The 15,244-nt window shown below is 30.5% G+C and overlaps 2 protein-coding genes across 3 annotated transcripts; both read right to left on the reverse strand.

Annotated features, from left to right (window-relative positions):
* LOC109348214 (ABC transporter G family member 15-like) lies at positions 6 to 5,272 on the reverse strand. 2 transcript variants are annotated; one of them, XM_019588510.1, is made up of 9 exons: positions 5,090 to 5,272; positions 4,320 to 4,399; positions 3,715 to 4,179; positions 3,059 to 3,181; positions 2,588 to 2,713; positions 1,749 to 2,033; positions 1,215 to 1,487; positions 1,021 to 1,128; positions 6 to 470 (listed from the first exon to the last, which is right to left on the reverse strand). In XM_019588510.1, the coding sequence occupies exons 1-9, from the start codon at positions 5,268 to 5,270 to the stop codon at positions 108 to 110; spliced, it is 2,004 nt and encodes a 667-aa protein (XP_019444055.1). In that variant the 5' UTR covers positions 5,271 to 5,272; the 3' UTR covers positions 6 to 107. The 2 variants fall into 2 exon arrangements, with proteins under 2 accessions (XP_019444055.1, XP_019444054.1); XM_019588509.1 differs by having other exon boundaries at positions 1,749 to 2,039.
* On the reverse strand, positions 10,414 to 14,424 carry LOC109348216 (short integuments 2, mitochondrial). Its single transcript, XM_019588512.1, has 6 exons — positions 14,129 to 14,424; positions 13,324 to 13,543; positions 13,150 to 13,220; positions 12,616 to 12,712; positions 11,455 to 11,672; positions 10,414 to 10,779 (listed from the first exon to the last, which is right to left on the reverse strand). The coding sequence occupies exons 1-6, from the start codon at positions 14,396 to 14,398 to the stop codon at positions 10,522 to 10,524; spliced, it is 1,134 nt and encodes a 377-aa protein (XP_019444057.1). The 5' UTR covers positions 14,399 to 14,424; the 3' UTR covers positions 10,414 to 10,521.

Raw genomic sequence — 15,244 nt, forward strand, 5'->3', positions numbered from 1 at the left:
AGGTAAAAAACTGGTAATAATATCAATGCATTATATAACCCTTAAGCTGTAACATTTCATTATCCACAATAATAACACTTAACTCACATCACTATGATATTAAAGCATTATATTGCAAAGTTTGGGGACATAAGTCCCTCTTGTGATGATAATGGATGAGGAGCTGCTTTGTTCTTGGAAGAGATATATCTCTTGTTTGTACTCATCAAACATCTTTTTGCCAATTGCATTCTTTCCTTGGCATAAAACCACAGCATTGTTGATTTTGGTCTTTTATAATACCTAAGTACTAAGAAAAGAATCAATCTGTGAAGTATTAATAAGGTAATCAATGCTGTTAAGTCCCACCATTTTCCATGATTCAATGGAACCCCAAATACTATTGTAAGGACTTGTTCTCCACTAAGTTTTGGGTCCCCAGGTAGCAGAGGATCAAATTCAAGACCCAGCATGTCATTCTTATACTGTCCCTGTAGTTGAAAAAACATGGCAATGTATTACTAGTATTATGCAGCAAAAGAGGGAATTTCTACATGAATTGGAGAATGTTATATCCTAGTCTGTTCATCTTTTTTTGATGTGGCCTTTTAATAGGTGTTACCTCAAGAGGACATAGAGAAAAGGAATTGGAAAACTTACTTACAAATCATTAGGTAATTGTGATATTTTTCCGAATAAAAACATACATGTAATAATAGTTCGACATTTTATGTTTTCGTAGATGCAACACATGTTTGATTGCTGGTCAATGAAAATATCACATGTGTTCCAATTTTTAAGTATGTCATGTTTTAATTAGAAAACAACATTCCAAGCCCTCAAGGAAAAGCACCTAAGTTTTCTCTCTTATTTATATGAAAACACATTTTAGATTCTTGAAGAAAAAACAGAACAAGCACATAGAAAAACCATATCCAAGTTTTGTTCTTATCAGTTGAGTCCCTAACATGGCATTCTTAGTTTTGGTTTTGGTTTTGATGGATTTCAGAATTAAATTAACCAAAACACTGAGCATTGTACCTGCATTGCCCAAGTAGTAAAACTGAGGTAAGACATGGGATATCTCCAAAAGAACTTAGGAATATCAGGTAAACGTCTGAATATTTGAGAGGGCATCATCATGAAAATCTGCATCAAAACCACCAATAAAATGGTCAAGTTCTTATAGTAAATTATCTATTTTTCAAGTGTATAGAAAAAAATGATTTGCTTACTAGTACACCAGTTCCTGTTCCTATGCCCATCAAGACATTGGGAACCACTGAGGCTACAGTCATGATGCATGTCTCAGCAACAGAAAGACAGCAAAACAAGTTGATGCAGAAAAATGCAAGATTAGTTGCACCAGCATGAAATTGCACCATGAAGTATATAATTACTCCACAGAAGATTGATATCACAAGAAGGAAAGGGAATGATGATATAATGTTTGCTAAAACAAATGCAGCCTCTCCATAATGCCCTTTGGACCTTTCAACATAGAACAACTGAATTCTATTGTGATTAGATAGACAAAAAGAATGGACAAAACTTTGGTTTTGTTCCATAGGTGCTTGTCATGTTGTGGTGTTTCAACACATATGTTGTCACTCGCGACTTACGAATAAAAATATAACATGTGTAACAACTGCTAGACGTGTTTTGTTCTTATTGAAAAACGGAAACTCGAGCACCTATAGAACAACTTGTAAGTTTTGTCTATGAATTTTGTAGTAGCTTTTTAAGTGAATGGATAAATTCATTTTTACCTTCAATTCTTCAATGAAAAATGGTAGCCCTCCACATGATAAACAAATCATGAATCCATAGATGAATGATATACACTTTCCTCTAGACAATATTGAGTTACTGTCTGTGCCTATATGAAAAAAGATGATACCAATAGTGATTGACACCAATATGTAAAATATGATCCTTAGCGAGTAGTAACCAATGTCCCTAGACATGTTTAGGAAAGATCTCTGGGTCACTGTCCTTAGTTGCTTCCACCAGCTGGTACTTCTTCTAACCTTGGACTCAATTACTTGCTCTTCCTGCATCTTTGAATCTCTAAGCTCAGTAGGATATAGAACAACGATTTAATATGAATACACTGACAATATAAAAGTTTTTTACACTGTCAGTGAACCATCCACTGTTGATTTGTTAACTACCATTTACTCTCAAACAAAAGTAATACAAATCATTCTTCAAAAACAAAAGTAATACTATCCATTTCGGGGTGTGTGGCTACCCTTCCCAACAAGTGTCACTCAGACACTCCCAAGAATCGAACCTTTGACATCTTGGTTGTTCTGAGGATCTAGTGGAACCTTATACCACTAGACCAATGACTTGTTGGTGTATTTTAAATAGTTTGGTGCTTAAAATAAATTGATGGATTCTATTGATTGGATTCATTCTTCAAAATCATTATTGAATGTCATACTCAAGATTCATTCAAAAGGAACACAATTTCCCTATGTAGTTGTAGGTAACCATAAACTAGTTTTCAAAAGTAGATACATGCAAGACAATGAAGGTAGAATTTGTATATTAAATATAAGAAATACTATGGATAAGAAATATTATACTAAAAAAATATTACATTGGGTTGTAGCATTTGAATTCTTCTTCTTGTATTGATCATTAGTTCTGAACATTTGAAACTCTCAATAAGTTTTGCTCTAATTTGTGCTGTTCTCATCTTCACAACAAAATTTGATGATGTTAACTGTCAATGATCAAATTGAAAATTCACATTTAGAAGCAATTTCACCAATTTTGGAACCATTTAATAAAAGTGAGTCATTTTAGTCTCTCGTGTTTTTCGACCTATCAGTTTGGTGCTCCAAAAATTAAAAAACTCAAATTGGTTAAGTCAAATTAGTCATTTTTAGGTCACTATCAAGTGTTTTAAAATATGCTAAAAATGATTAATTTGACCCACATTTAAAAATTTTGTAGACCATTTTGGATTTTTTAATTTTTGAAGGACGAAATGGATAAGGTCAGAGAACATGAGAGACTAAAATGTGTATTTAGTCATAATAAAAAAATAATCAAATTTCATACTCACTGTACTTAATTGTAATCTTGCTAAAGTTTCAGTAATCAAGTCAAAGTCCAAATTAGTACACATAAGGAAATGATCTGAAGGATTTCTTCTAGTAGGACAAGGGAACCCTGCATCAGCAAAAAACTGTTCCAAAGCTTTTATTTATGTTTAGAGACCAAAAGTTTCAAGCTTTTTAGGTTTAGTCCCTCAAATATTTCAAAAAAATGTGCTTTAGTCATTAATGAGACTACAAAGTAAAAGCATGCTATTTTTGGTAAAATGGGGGACTAAAGATTAATAAAATTTAAATAGAGACTAAACAATAAAAAATCATATTGTCATAGAGTAACAATATAGATTAATATCGCGTTTTTCAAACTTATCAGTTTGGTCCCTTAAAAATTGAAAAATCCAAAATAGTCCCCAAAAGTTCAAATGTAGGTCAAATTAGTTTTTTTTAGCATGTTTAATAATACCTGATAGGAACTAATTTGATTATAAAAATGACTAATTTGACCCACATTTAAAATTTTAATGGATCATTTTAGGGTTTTTAAATTTTGAAGAACCAAACTGATAAGCTCGAACAAACATAAGAGATCGAAATGAATATTTACTCAAAAATATATTTAAGCCAAATTTCAAGAAACTAAACTATACAGGAGAAACTAATTTACCTTAAGAGCCATCTTTGCTTCTCCAAAATAAACAGTTTCCCCATTTGAGAGCAAGAGCAAATCATCAAAAAGGTTAAAAACTTCACTACTTGGCTGATGAATGGAACAAATAATAATCTTTCCACCATTACAAGCTATGTTTCTTAGAGCTTGAATTACATAGAATGCTGATGCACTATCAAGTCCACTAGTAGGTTCATCAAGAAGTAAAACATGTGGTTTTGTTAAAATCTCAAGGCCAATACTAACTCTCTTTTTTTCACCATTACTTAGACCCCTTAAATGCCAATTACCAATAGTATTATCTGCACATTCTTCAAGACCCATTTTCATTATTGTTTCTTCAACCACTTTCTTTATCTCTTCTTTGCTCATTTTTGAAGGAAGCCTCATGTTTGCAGAGTAAGTGAGAGTTTCTCTTACAGTCAAAGTGCCCAATAGAAGTTCCTCTTGAGCAACATAAGACTGAAAATGCAACAAACATACATCACCATAATATATTCGAGTGTTTTTAACTTAAATATATTTTTCTTCAACAAAACATCGATATAGTAGTATAAGGCATCACTAGATCCTAGAAAGACCAAAAGGTCGAGAATTCTTACCACTTCTCTGCAATATAAGTTTCTCTTCTTCCTGTTCATTAAAATGCTACCTGTCACTATAACATTTGCAGAAACTCTTCCTGCACAAAAATGTGCATATTAAGATAGGGTGTTGTAATTTATTCCATTGACCCTTGTAAGAAAATAAATCAAAAGAGGGTCATTTTTATTAGGGAATAATTAATTTATGCAATGAATCATATAAAGGAACTAATGCTTTATTCTCCTAAAATCTTCTAAGCCTTAATATGTATATATCAAAATAAAATTTAAAAATAGATACATTATTAGTTGATCATATGATAGAAAACATAGGTGAGAAAAGAGGAGTGGAATAAACCTAATAATTTGGGGTGTATAAATGGAAGGAAATAAAAATGTAGATATAACACTTATTGATTAAAAAAATATTCGTAGGTATAGATTTTTAAGGCTAACAGTTTTTTGTCTTTTACCAATAGATTTTTGCTTTTATTATATGACAATTTTTTTGTAGTGATGGACCATATATCTAAGTACATCATATATAGATAATATATAATAACTTATTTCACATATATATTTTAGAGAATTTTCATTTGGCAGGTTATGGAAATTGTCTATAATATCTTTTTGCCATTTTCGATAATATGACATGTGAGGGTTAAGTTTTGCCCTCATGCAACGATTAAGTTGTTTGCTTTATAACTAAAGTTCATATATTCAAATCGGAAGATAAATCGAGCTATTTCTTATAATATAAAGAAACATATTAAAAAAGAGAGAAAGACCTGCTAAAGAGTCGAGTAGGGTAGTTTTGCCGCATCCAGAAGAACCCATGATAGCCATGATCTTACCAGGTTCAGCAAAACCAGTGAGTCCATTAAGCAGCTTCTTGTATTGAGAAGAATCTTCTCCAAAACTACGAAGTTCCACTGTTAGATCTTCCCAAACCATTACCATACCACCCATTTTCAATTCTGTGTTCATATATCAGTTAGTGCACTATCACTTCTCTATATATATAATCAATGCAACTTCTCTATTGTATTCACGTACTCTATAATTTATACATTAATATAATGCATGTGTTTATCAAAGATATTTCGTGTTTATTACAAGTATAGTTAGAAGGAATAATACCCATAAATTTCATTTTTAAAGTTTTCAAATATTACTTTTATAATAATATGTTTACAAAGTTATAACTCTCACCTCCTATCACTCACTATTTATTATTGTTCCCAACCTATTTTCCTTTTTTTTCAAAATTGTTTTATATTGTAAATAATATTTCCTATGTTTTACTAGTTAACATATCACATTAATGGTGTTGACCTTCCCTATTTTTTAGATATTCTCGATTTGAGCAAGATTATTTCCCATAAAAAAGACTTGTGACTTTAATAAAAAAGAGGTTATTTAACATTTACTTTTGGTTTAGAGTATGTGTATCTTCCAAGTAAACAATATATCAATTATTAAAAATATGAATAATTTGTGTGATGTATTGAATGGACTATTCCGTCTAGCTAGTCTTATTTATAAGTAGTACTCTATAATTTCTTTTGATTCTTTTAAAAAATATTATATATTTTTGCAGTATTATTTATTGTTTTTTCTCTTATTTTTCATTTGTTAATAATGGGAACATTAAATTTGTGAAAATTACAAAAAGAGAATAGAAGATGCCATAGTATCTTATTAAAAAATCAAGAAATAAAGGTACCTTAGTTGGTATATATAATATAGTTAAAGACATCTTATGATAGGGACTAGATGAATTGCTCAAAAAGTATTCAATTTGGCCCTCTTTTTAAAACCATTTTAGATAATTTTACATGGAAAACATTATTAAATTTGTCAATAATTATATATATTTTATCAAAAAAATTATTAATTAATGAAACTAAAAGTTTTGGGTTCAAGTCTCATGGATAGAAAAAATATTTGCTGGGAAAGTTAGTCTCATATACTTTAGATGTTCTTAACTCGGATAGGATTGCCTTCAATGCGAAGATATCAGTGGGAAACTAAAAAAAACTTTTCTCTTTATACTCAAATTGGTTAGGTAAATAAGAATTCATTTAGTACATATAGAACTTTGAATGTAAAGGATCATCTTATTTGCTTTGTTACTAAATGAGACCGCACAACCACATTTGATTCTTAAATCAAAATAAAAAGTGTCAACAAAGAGATAAATACTTGATATATATGTTTTTAATGACAAAAGTATTATTATATTGTATATAAAAAGATAAAAATGTTTTATCATATTATTATGAGTAAATTACACTGACACCCCATGAGTTTTAGTGAAATTACACAAACCACCCCTCAATTTTCTACACCTACACAAACCTCCCCTATTTTTAAACTTTCATTACATTGACCACCCCTGCATAAGAAATAAGTGTAATCTTTTAAACAAAAAATGTGATAAATGCAATTAAGTTAAACAAAACATAATATATTGTGTAGACAAGCCTAAATAATATAGAAATCAATGTATCTTAATTATTTTTCGTTACAAAATGCATCAACAATTATAAAGAAATATTGTTTAAATAGCTCTTATAATATAGTGTAACGAACCAAAAATAATAAAGAAATATTGACTCATATATTATTTGGACGTGTCTCAACAATATATCATGTTTTGTTTAACTTAATTGCATTTATCACATTTTTTGTTTAAAAAATTACACTTATTTCTTATGCAGGGGTGATCAATGTATTGAAATTTAAAAAATATGGGAGGTTTGTGTAGGTGTAGAAAAGTGAGGGGTGGTTTGTGTAATTTCACTAAAACTCATAGGGTGTCAGTATAATTTACTCTACTATTATTTCCTTTAACTTTTTGTAGTATTTGTCTCTTCGTTAATAGAGATAATACTTACTATTTACAAATATGTTTGTAACTCTTTTCAAATACAGGAGTTAGTAAGAAATTTCAGCTTATCCTTCTCTAGTTCCATTTATGAGGGGACTCATATTTTTTTCCATCTTTGTCCATTCCTTTTTTTCATGTTATCTCTTCCAATTTCCCATTATGGTTATGTTCTTGCTATTTCTTGCAGTATAAGTTTTATGCTTCTTTGAAAAAACTTTCTTAAATATGAACATATAGTCACATATTCATATACCTTATCTTTTTAAAAGTTGATATTAATTTATTTATATCTTTAGTAAATAAAGTATATTATATTTGTGGTAATGTAGTTGTCCACGTACACGCTGGTCTTGTCGTTGTTTGGAAGATTTGATATCAAAACATGATCTACTGAAATGATTTATTATTATTTTTAGAAGCATGCTGATATATTCAACAACGAAAAATGATTTGATATACAACTTTAATTCATTTATATGTAAAATGTTAATTTGGTCCCTAATATTGACCAACATAATTTTTTTTTTAAAGAAGGTGGTTATTAAATAAGTTCTCGAAGTTAAAATAGTTTTTAACTATAGTATAAACTTTAGTCCTTAAATGATTCACATGACCACCAAAATAAGTCTCCGGAAAGATTAATCTGATGATCATTTTAACATATTTGGTGATCATTTTATTTGGAGGACTAAATTGGTGACAAATATATTATTGAATGACTAAATTTATGTTTTATTCTTAAATTTATTACTTCATCTATGCTATTTTAATTGTCACCTACACATTTTTAAGTTCTTACTATAGTTTGTAACTTTGGACAATCATATTGACTATTTTTTTTTCATTTTCACCCATTTTCATTAATATATGTAGTGATTGTCTTAGTCTGTATGTTTTATTTTAAAGTGACAATTATAAAATGGGGAAGTATTGTTACTTTGGAATTAATCATCTAGCATTTTGGAATATTGAAAAATGAGAAAATAATTTATGCAATAATATTATAAGAGCTTCTTACACTTTATCAATATATCGTTCATTATTCATGCGTTAATCATATATTGTTAAGTTTTAAATAAAAGTAACACACATGACAGTAGATAATGTATTAATCATGTTATACTTACAATACATGAATATTAAATTCTTGTAATATTACTTAAGTGGTTATTTAATTATTTAAATGTTACTATAAAAGTAGTTAATTAATAAACATTTAAGTACCACTACAACAAAAATTCAACAACTTCTATCATGAATGTATCTTACCAAATAGCTCAAGTTACATCAACACAATAATTCTAATGTTGCCATAGTATATATCCTAATTAAGTATCATCATAAAGTATCATAACTCTCAAATAATATTCTAATAATTGAATCATGATCAAATTATGGAATTACTTTCCATGTACCTTTCTCTGAGATCAAACAAATAATCCAATATTTGCTTAACAATTCCATCTTATATTCCAAATGGTGTGAAAAAATCCCTACTTTTTAATCATCAAAGCAAACACATATTTCAAACTTGGGTTCAATATGGAGTCATAAATTTGAGATAACCTTGAGATTTTGATGCTACAAGTTATCAATGAAGGGAGACCCATGCCCCATTCTTACAATAAATTTAAAATTACACATATGATAGCTAGCTATAGTTGAATAGATCAAATATATTCATGACGATGAAATGGATATAATTCTTCTACCTGTGCAATTGGAGGCTTTGGAAAGTGCCCATACTTGCCATAATGATCCAAGTGAAAGAATATCTTTTGTATTTTATAGAATTACATACTTACATGGACTCTCAAGTACCGAAGAGGATTCGGGTCATATTAGAGAGTGAAGGTTAAGAGAAATGACGAATTGTATATTTTAGATTTAGGAAATAGATGAGTTTGTGCCAAGTAGTAGTTATTACCCAAGAGGAATTTGTTCATAGGGAATCATATTAACACAACCATATTGCACATAATCTTTCATATATTAATGGGTTTAAAATTATTTTTAATTAATTTTGATTTAACTATATTTTAATATATTAGTATAAATACAAATGTGAGGTAGATTATGGAGTTTATTACTAGACAAAATGGTTGTCATCTATTGGAGGTAACAAATTGTTGAGTTGCATAATTTAATGGTAAGTACAAACAATCACTAACTCCATTTTTATTTATATGATTTTTTTTTTCATTTTTATTTGTCTCCTTTAGAAGTTCGAGATAGAGTTAATGTCTATTTTCCATGTTTACTATTACATAATACTTTTTCATTCACATAACAAGAGAGAAATAGAAACAAATATAAAATAAGATGTGGAGTCAATTATCAACAAAAATTTCGTCCATGAGTGTGGATGCTCTAAGTGAATGAACTATAAACTAAAATTCTGAAATTTTTGGGACAAAATATGTTATCATCTTACTTATTATAATGCTTCATTATTCTACAGCTATAGCTTGTGATATTTTGGAGTTTTGGGCTCTCGATCATTGATCCATATTTTTAAAAAACATGTTATGTTACAAACTTACAATGTATATTTAAAAAAATTGGCCCCTCTAATAATAGAAGGTAGTGGATGAAATTAAAGAGAGATGGAGCAATAGAAAATAAATAGAAGAGATATTGGGTAGATATAAGAAACAAATCTGAATGAGAAATGAAAGATCGTGTGTTAATAAAGTTCAGGTGGGTAGGACAGTGTATAGGTGAGTCGTGAGAGATGATGGAATTTATTTCATTTACGTGTCACTGTTTCAGAAAAAATACACAATCATGTGGCTTAAAAGATTATAGAATGAATGTAATATCTATGTATTGTACCATAAAAATTTATACAATCAATATATTATCTACTCTTCATTTGTATTACTTTTTTGAAAAAAATCAATGATGATTTAACATAAATGTTGAATTATATAGTGACAATGTAACAAACTTATATATTATAAGTGGAATACATTTTTTGCTCTTATATGAAAAGAAATTTTGGGTAATAAAATGTTATTAAAAAAATAAACTCAATATTGATGAAATAGAAATGTTGGGTAATAAAATGTTAATAAAATCTTCACTAAATTGCATTCCAAGTTAAGCAAAAATAACATCTCTTTTTTAATAAAATCAACTTGCAGCAAAACTTAGAATAATCATACAGCCGTGGTTCGTTATATGAACACTATAATAATCTATCATAAATCATATTCATTGATAGCAAAATTTAGAATAATATATAATATATTATTATATAAATAAAGGTAGGAGATCTTATACAACAGAAAGGGAGAGTAACAAAATTGAATAATCAAGATATCTTTATGATACAGGCTTGATATCAGGGACATCATCAAAAATGAAAGGTCCAAGTTTACCGGTCCTGAATAGAGTAAGAAACTTTTTGGATACCATCAACCGTGCTTCTGATTCTGAAGCCTTGTGAGGTATCTTTAATGCCTTCTGCAGTGCACCAAACTGCTTGTCAATAAGGTCCTCTAAGTCACTCTCGTCTTCTACATTGCGACCGTATTCTGTTACTGTCGAATAGAGTGCATGCTGAACATCCATCACAAGATCCTATAATAATGGAATAAAAATATAAGAAAGAAAAAACCAAAACGATAGCATAGTGGTTCTGTTCACACTGATATTCAGTTTTAGTGCCAAGTAAGAACAACACAAACTGCAACCTCAAATGTGAGAAATGTAAATCAACAAAAACCTTTCTAGGTCTTGGAAACATAAAATGCATAACATATAATTACAGAAAGGAGACAACCAGTCGTTCTAAAACACCACAAAATATTTACAATTGCAGACAAGAGTAGGAATATATAAATCAAGAGTATCTTCATAGTTTCAACATGACAGGTGTAGTTATTCGCCAATATAAGCAAAAGAGATGCCAGATCGGCAAATTACCCAACGTAAGTAACAAAATTATGGCAAGGCATTTGTCATACAAGTTTCTTTACTAGTAGCAAAAGCTTGTAATTGTTTTTCAACTGTAGCACCATATGGTTCACTAAATGGTGTAACTAAAGGGTTACTCATGCTAAACCACAATCAAATCTCAAAACATCTAAAGCAAAAGTATTTACAATCAAATGGGTTTAAATTTTAAAGCGTGTGGGAAAGTGTGACAACATTTTAATTTTAACAACCAACAAGGTGCACAAATTTCCAGCAACAGAAGTTAGAAGTATAATATTCCATTATGCATAGAAGAAAACTAGATACAAATATTATTACCTGAACATATACCAAATCAGATCTATTTGGCAGATTTTTTCTCTTTGGCTTAAGATTTTTCAGATTATATTCATGTTTTTCCTCAGCATCATATTCAATCCCATCTATTCTCCGGTTATTTAGGTGCCTCCAGTGAAGTGGAGTCCCCCGGATATTTAAAACTGCTAGTAAGTATTGAGCAATACGCTCCTCACCCACCACTGAATCTTTCACAGACCCTGTCAATGCAACAACCAAGTTTACATGACACAAAATATACCAGGACATATGCTAAAAAAGATATCAGAAACTGAACAGATTAATGTTCCAGCCAGAGCCCTTTTGAGATAATTTGTACACCTTATACTCAATAAGCACTCATTAAGAGATGAAATTTCTAATTCACTGATTGCCAGAAATACTGAGAGAATGTGGAAAAAATAATCTGATGGAGAGCAAAATAAAAACCAAGTGAAAAACTAAGATCTAATAACTGCTAGATATGGTTAATTTTTAAAAAAAATGGCAAAGTAAGCCACATTCAAAGTTCAAACGCAACGCAGTGATTGCAGTCCAAGATTATCCCCAACATATTAGCACTACAACAACATTCAAAGTCTTTTTCCACTAGTTGGAGTCAAGCAACACCACTATGTTCTGTCAAAAACATCACATACACATTAGTGCTCCGGGCAAAAAAAAGGATCATCATAGATTCATAATTATTCAATGCATTACTACCTTTTCAATTGCCCAAAGTTGTTTGAAACTTCATGATTTTGTTTTTCTTCATCATTCAGTATGGTATTGGGTAAAAAAAGTCATGGATAAGATTTATTAATATTAGTAAAATAGTATTCAAAATTTATCCATGGATCCCCCTTCCCCCCAATTTTTTTACTCCATACCAACAGACCCTTAAACTAAAGTTTTACCCCATTGTTCTATGCCCACCTCATTCAAATTCTTTTCCCTGAAGTGCCCTTCAATAATGTCTATTTACATTCAAGACGGTCAATCAAATAAATCGACGGCAATGAAACATATGAAGATGAAATAGATGCAATTTTAGCACTTAGACTCCCTGAACAAAATCAAACATTTGAAACATGCCATATTTTATTACTTAAAAGAGTAATAAACACAGTATTAACTGTAAATAATTTAATTGAGATATAGTACCTGCAAGAGCTAGCTTTAAACCAGTTTCTATGTTTGAGATGCTTGGAACCAGCACCCCTGGGGTATCAAGGACATATATGCTTGGTTTCTGTGCTATCTGAAATATCAAGTCAAGGTTGGAACCTTACATCAGGAATCCATAAGTTATAACAGAAACACATGGCAGACTAGTGATAGCAAAAAATGCACGACATGGATCAAATAAGCATTATAGAAGTCATAGAACTTCCAGAAATAATAAGGTAATCCTATTTTCTCCCTTTACACTTTAGCAAACATGATATCATTCATATTCAAAATGTTCAGTGCTTCAGTCAATCACCGAAAAAATTCAGGATCAGTGATCATCTGGAATATAATCTGTGACGTGTATATAAAGATAACTACTTAAAAAAAACTGTCATTAATATTTAACACCCTAAAAATATGAAGCCCTTAAATCAGGTATAGTTTACACAAAATCCTTAAAAATATGAAGTCCTTCAACCATAGACTATAGTTTACAGAAAGGCCCGAAAAATAAAACCAGCAAACCTTAAATCCTGCAATATCTTGAGTAACACCAGGTAGTGGACCCACAGTAGCTCGCTTCATCTTCTCCTGCACTACGAAACCATCAACAAATTATCAAATCAAACTAAAATTCCTAACGATAAAAGAAACAATTGCACGTCATTAATTGCAATTGTTACATGCAAAAGTGTTTACCAGGAAAGCGAGACTGTGCAATTTGATGAATAGAATTAATCAAAGCAGACTTCCCCACATTAGGAACACCAACCACCATAACAAGGAGTGTAGGTTCCCTGCAAATTAGTTCCTTCAATTTGAACTCTACCAGCTCTAGAAGCTTGTTGACAGAGCTCTTGCTATGCGCATTTATAGGAATGCAATCTTGCTTGCATGTCTCAAAATAACGTACCCATTTCTACAACAACCAAATCAAAACAATTCAAATAACATAAATAAACAGATACATTGTCAAAATAAATAAAGAATAAAAAATGAAACTGTAAACACCTGTCATATTAACCCCCTAATTTAAAAAAAAGGCTTGTTTTAGTTCCTGCATTTATATACATCAGTCATGTTAATCCTGAGTTTGTGATACATAAGTTAAGCAGGTACAGCTTAATGCACGAGACTTCCATGTTTCCGAGAAGGACACAGTCTTATATGTATCCATGATTTAAACCTGAAGGCCTAAACTCATTATAACATATAAAGTCACTATAACTTCAAATGAATAAACAACAATCAAGTCTTAATTTCAATAAAGTGAGGTCGGCTACATAGATTGAACGATGTTCATCAACAAAACATTGATATTTGAATCTTTCTTAACCATTTCAACTATGTGTGCCGGATGCTATACATAATTCGCAGATAAAAGCTGAAGATTGTGTTACTCAGTCCACAGCCAGCATAAAATTTTGTCGAATCTCTATGATATAAATTTCCAAGCAATAATGAGTTTATAAAATCAGAACCTAGTATAAATAGGAAATGTTACATGCATGATGTTAGGGTTGGCCAAGTCTTTCTTATTGAGTGCAACGACGCGTCGTTTTCCTGCAAGCAGTGGCTGTAGATCAGCGTTAGCAGAGGACAACGGAATGCGAGAGTCTCTGACTTCGATTACGAGGTCGGCGACCTTAAGACGGTGGCGGATGGCTCGCGTGGCGGCGGCCATGTGCCCCGGGAACCAGTTGATGGCTCCGCCGCCGGTGTTGAATGCCATCTCACCTAAACCTTTCTTCAGAAAACCCTTCAAACCTTCCATTGTTGAAGTCACAAGAAATGGATGCTTCAACTTCAACTTCAGCTTCTGCTTCTCCGAGATTGATGAGCTGAAGTATGAAAGTAGCTTTGAATTTTTGGGCTTAATAAGCCCATCAACCCAACGGCCCAATGAACCAATTTTTGTATAGAGAGATACATTTTTTTGGTACGAATGTTTTCATTTTGGAACCCAAATTTTTTTAGAAACCCCGAGATATTTAGGGGTGACAAAAAATATATGTCTGGTAGTTATTTGCTAAAATATTCGCAACGGGTACCAATAAAAATAATTTATGAACGAGAGTGGGTATCATGATATCTGCCTCGCAGATACACTTATTTATAAATTTATTTTTAATTAGATAATTTATATATGTTACATTATTATTATTATTTTGTAATTATATATTACCTAACTTTGTATTATTTTATAATGAATTTTAGTAATTGAAATATATGATAAATTTAACATGTACATAAATTCATGTAATAATTATTTTATATGTATTTATTGTTATAAAATATATAAATATATATTGGAATTAAAAACTCATGGGTACTTGCAAATACCCGCTACTCGTACGAGTACACGTAAATAGTACATATCTGGGTACGGGAAAGCATTATCCATGTTCGTCCCGCCTCGTTGTCATCCCTAAAGATATTCTTCACTTTATTTATTTATTTGTCACATATATTGAATAGGTCAAACCAAACTTTACCTTAAATAGGCTAAGCCAATATAACATATATTAATTTAGGCTTTGATTATTTACCTTTTAAAAAAAGCAAAGAGCATAAACTCCTAAAACTTGTGTATTTTGTAAATAGTTGTCATCGATTATTT

Source organism: Lupinus angustifolius, chromosome LG05 (assembly GCF_001865875.1).
Source record: "Lupinus angustifolius cultivar Tanjil chromosome LG05, LupAngTanjil_v1.0, whole genome shotgun sequence".
NCBI lineage: Eukaryota > Viridiplantae > Streptophyta > Magnoliopsida > Fabales > Fabaceae > Lupinus > Lupinus angustifolius.

Bases quoted from the DNA above. Each gene is read 5' to 3' on its own strand.
- LOC109348216 (XM_019588512.1), bottom strand. From the start codon at position 14,398: ATGGAAGGTTTGAAGGGTTTTCTGAAGAAAGGTTTAGGTGAGATGGCA. The intron at 13,221-13,323 runs GTAAACACTTTT...ATGGTTTCGTAG, and splicing joins TGCACAGTCTCGCTTTCCTG to TGCAGGAGAAGATGAAGCGA. The intron at 11,673-12,615 runs GTACTATATCTC...TTGCATTGACAG, and splicing joins TTTAAAGCTAGCTCTTGCAG to GGTCTGTGAAAGATTCAGTG.
- LOC109348214 (XM_019588509.1), bottom strand. From the start codon at position 5,270: ATGGGTGGTATGGTAATGGTTTGGGAAGATCTAACAGTGGAACTTCGT. The intron at 2,714-3,058 runs GTGAGTATGAAA...GATCATTGACAG, and splicing joins CAAGATTACAATTAAGTACA to TTAACATCATCAAATTTTGT. The intron at 2,040-2,587 runs GTAATATTTTTT...AGAGATTCAAAG, and splicing joins TTCAAATGCTACAACCCAAT to ATGCAGGAAGAGCAAGTAAT.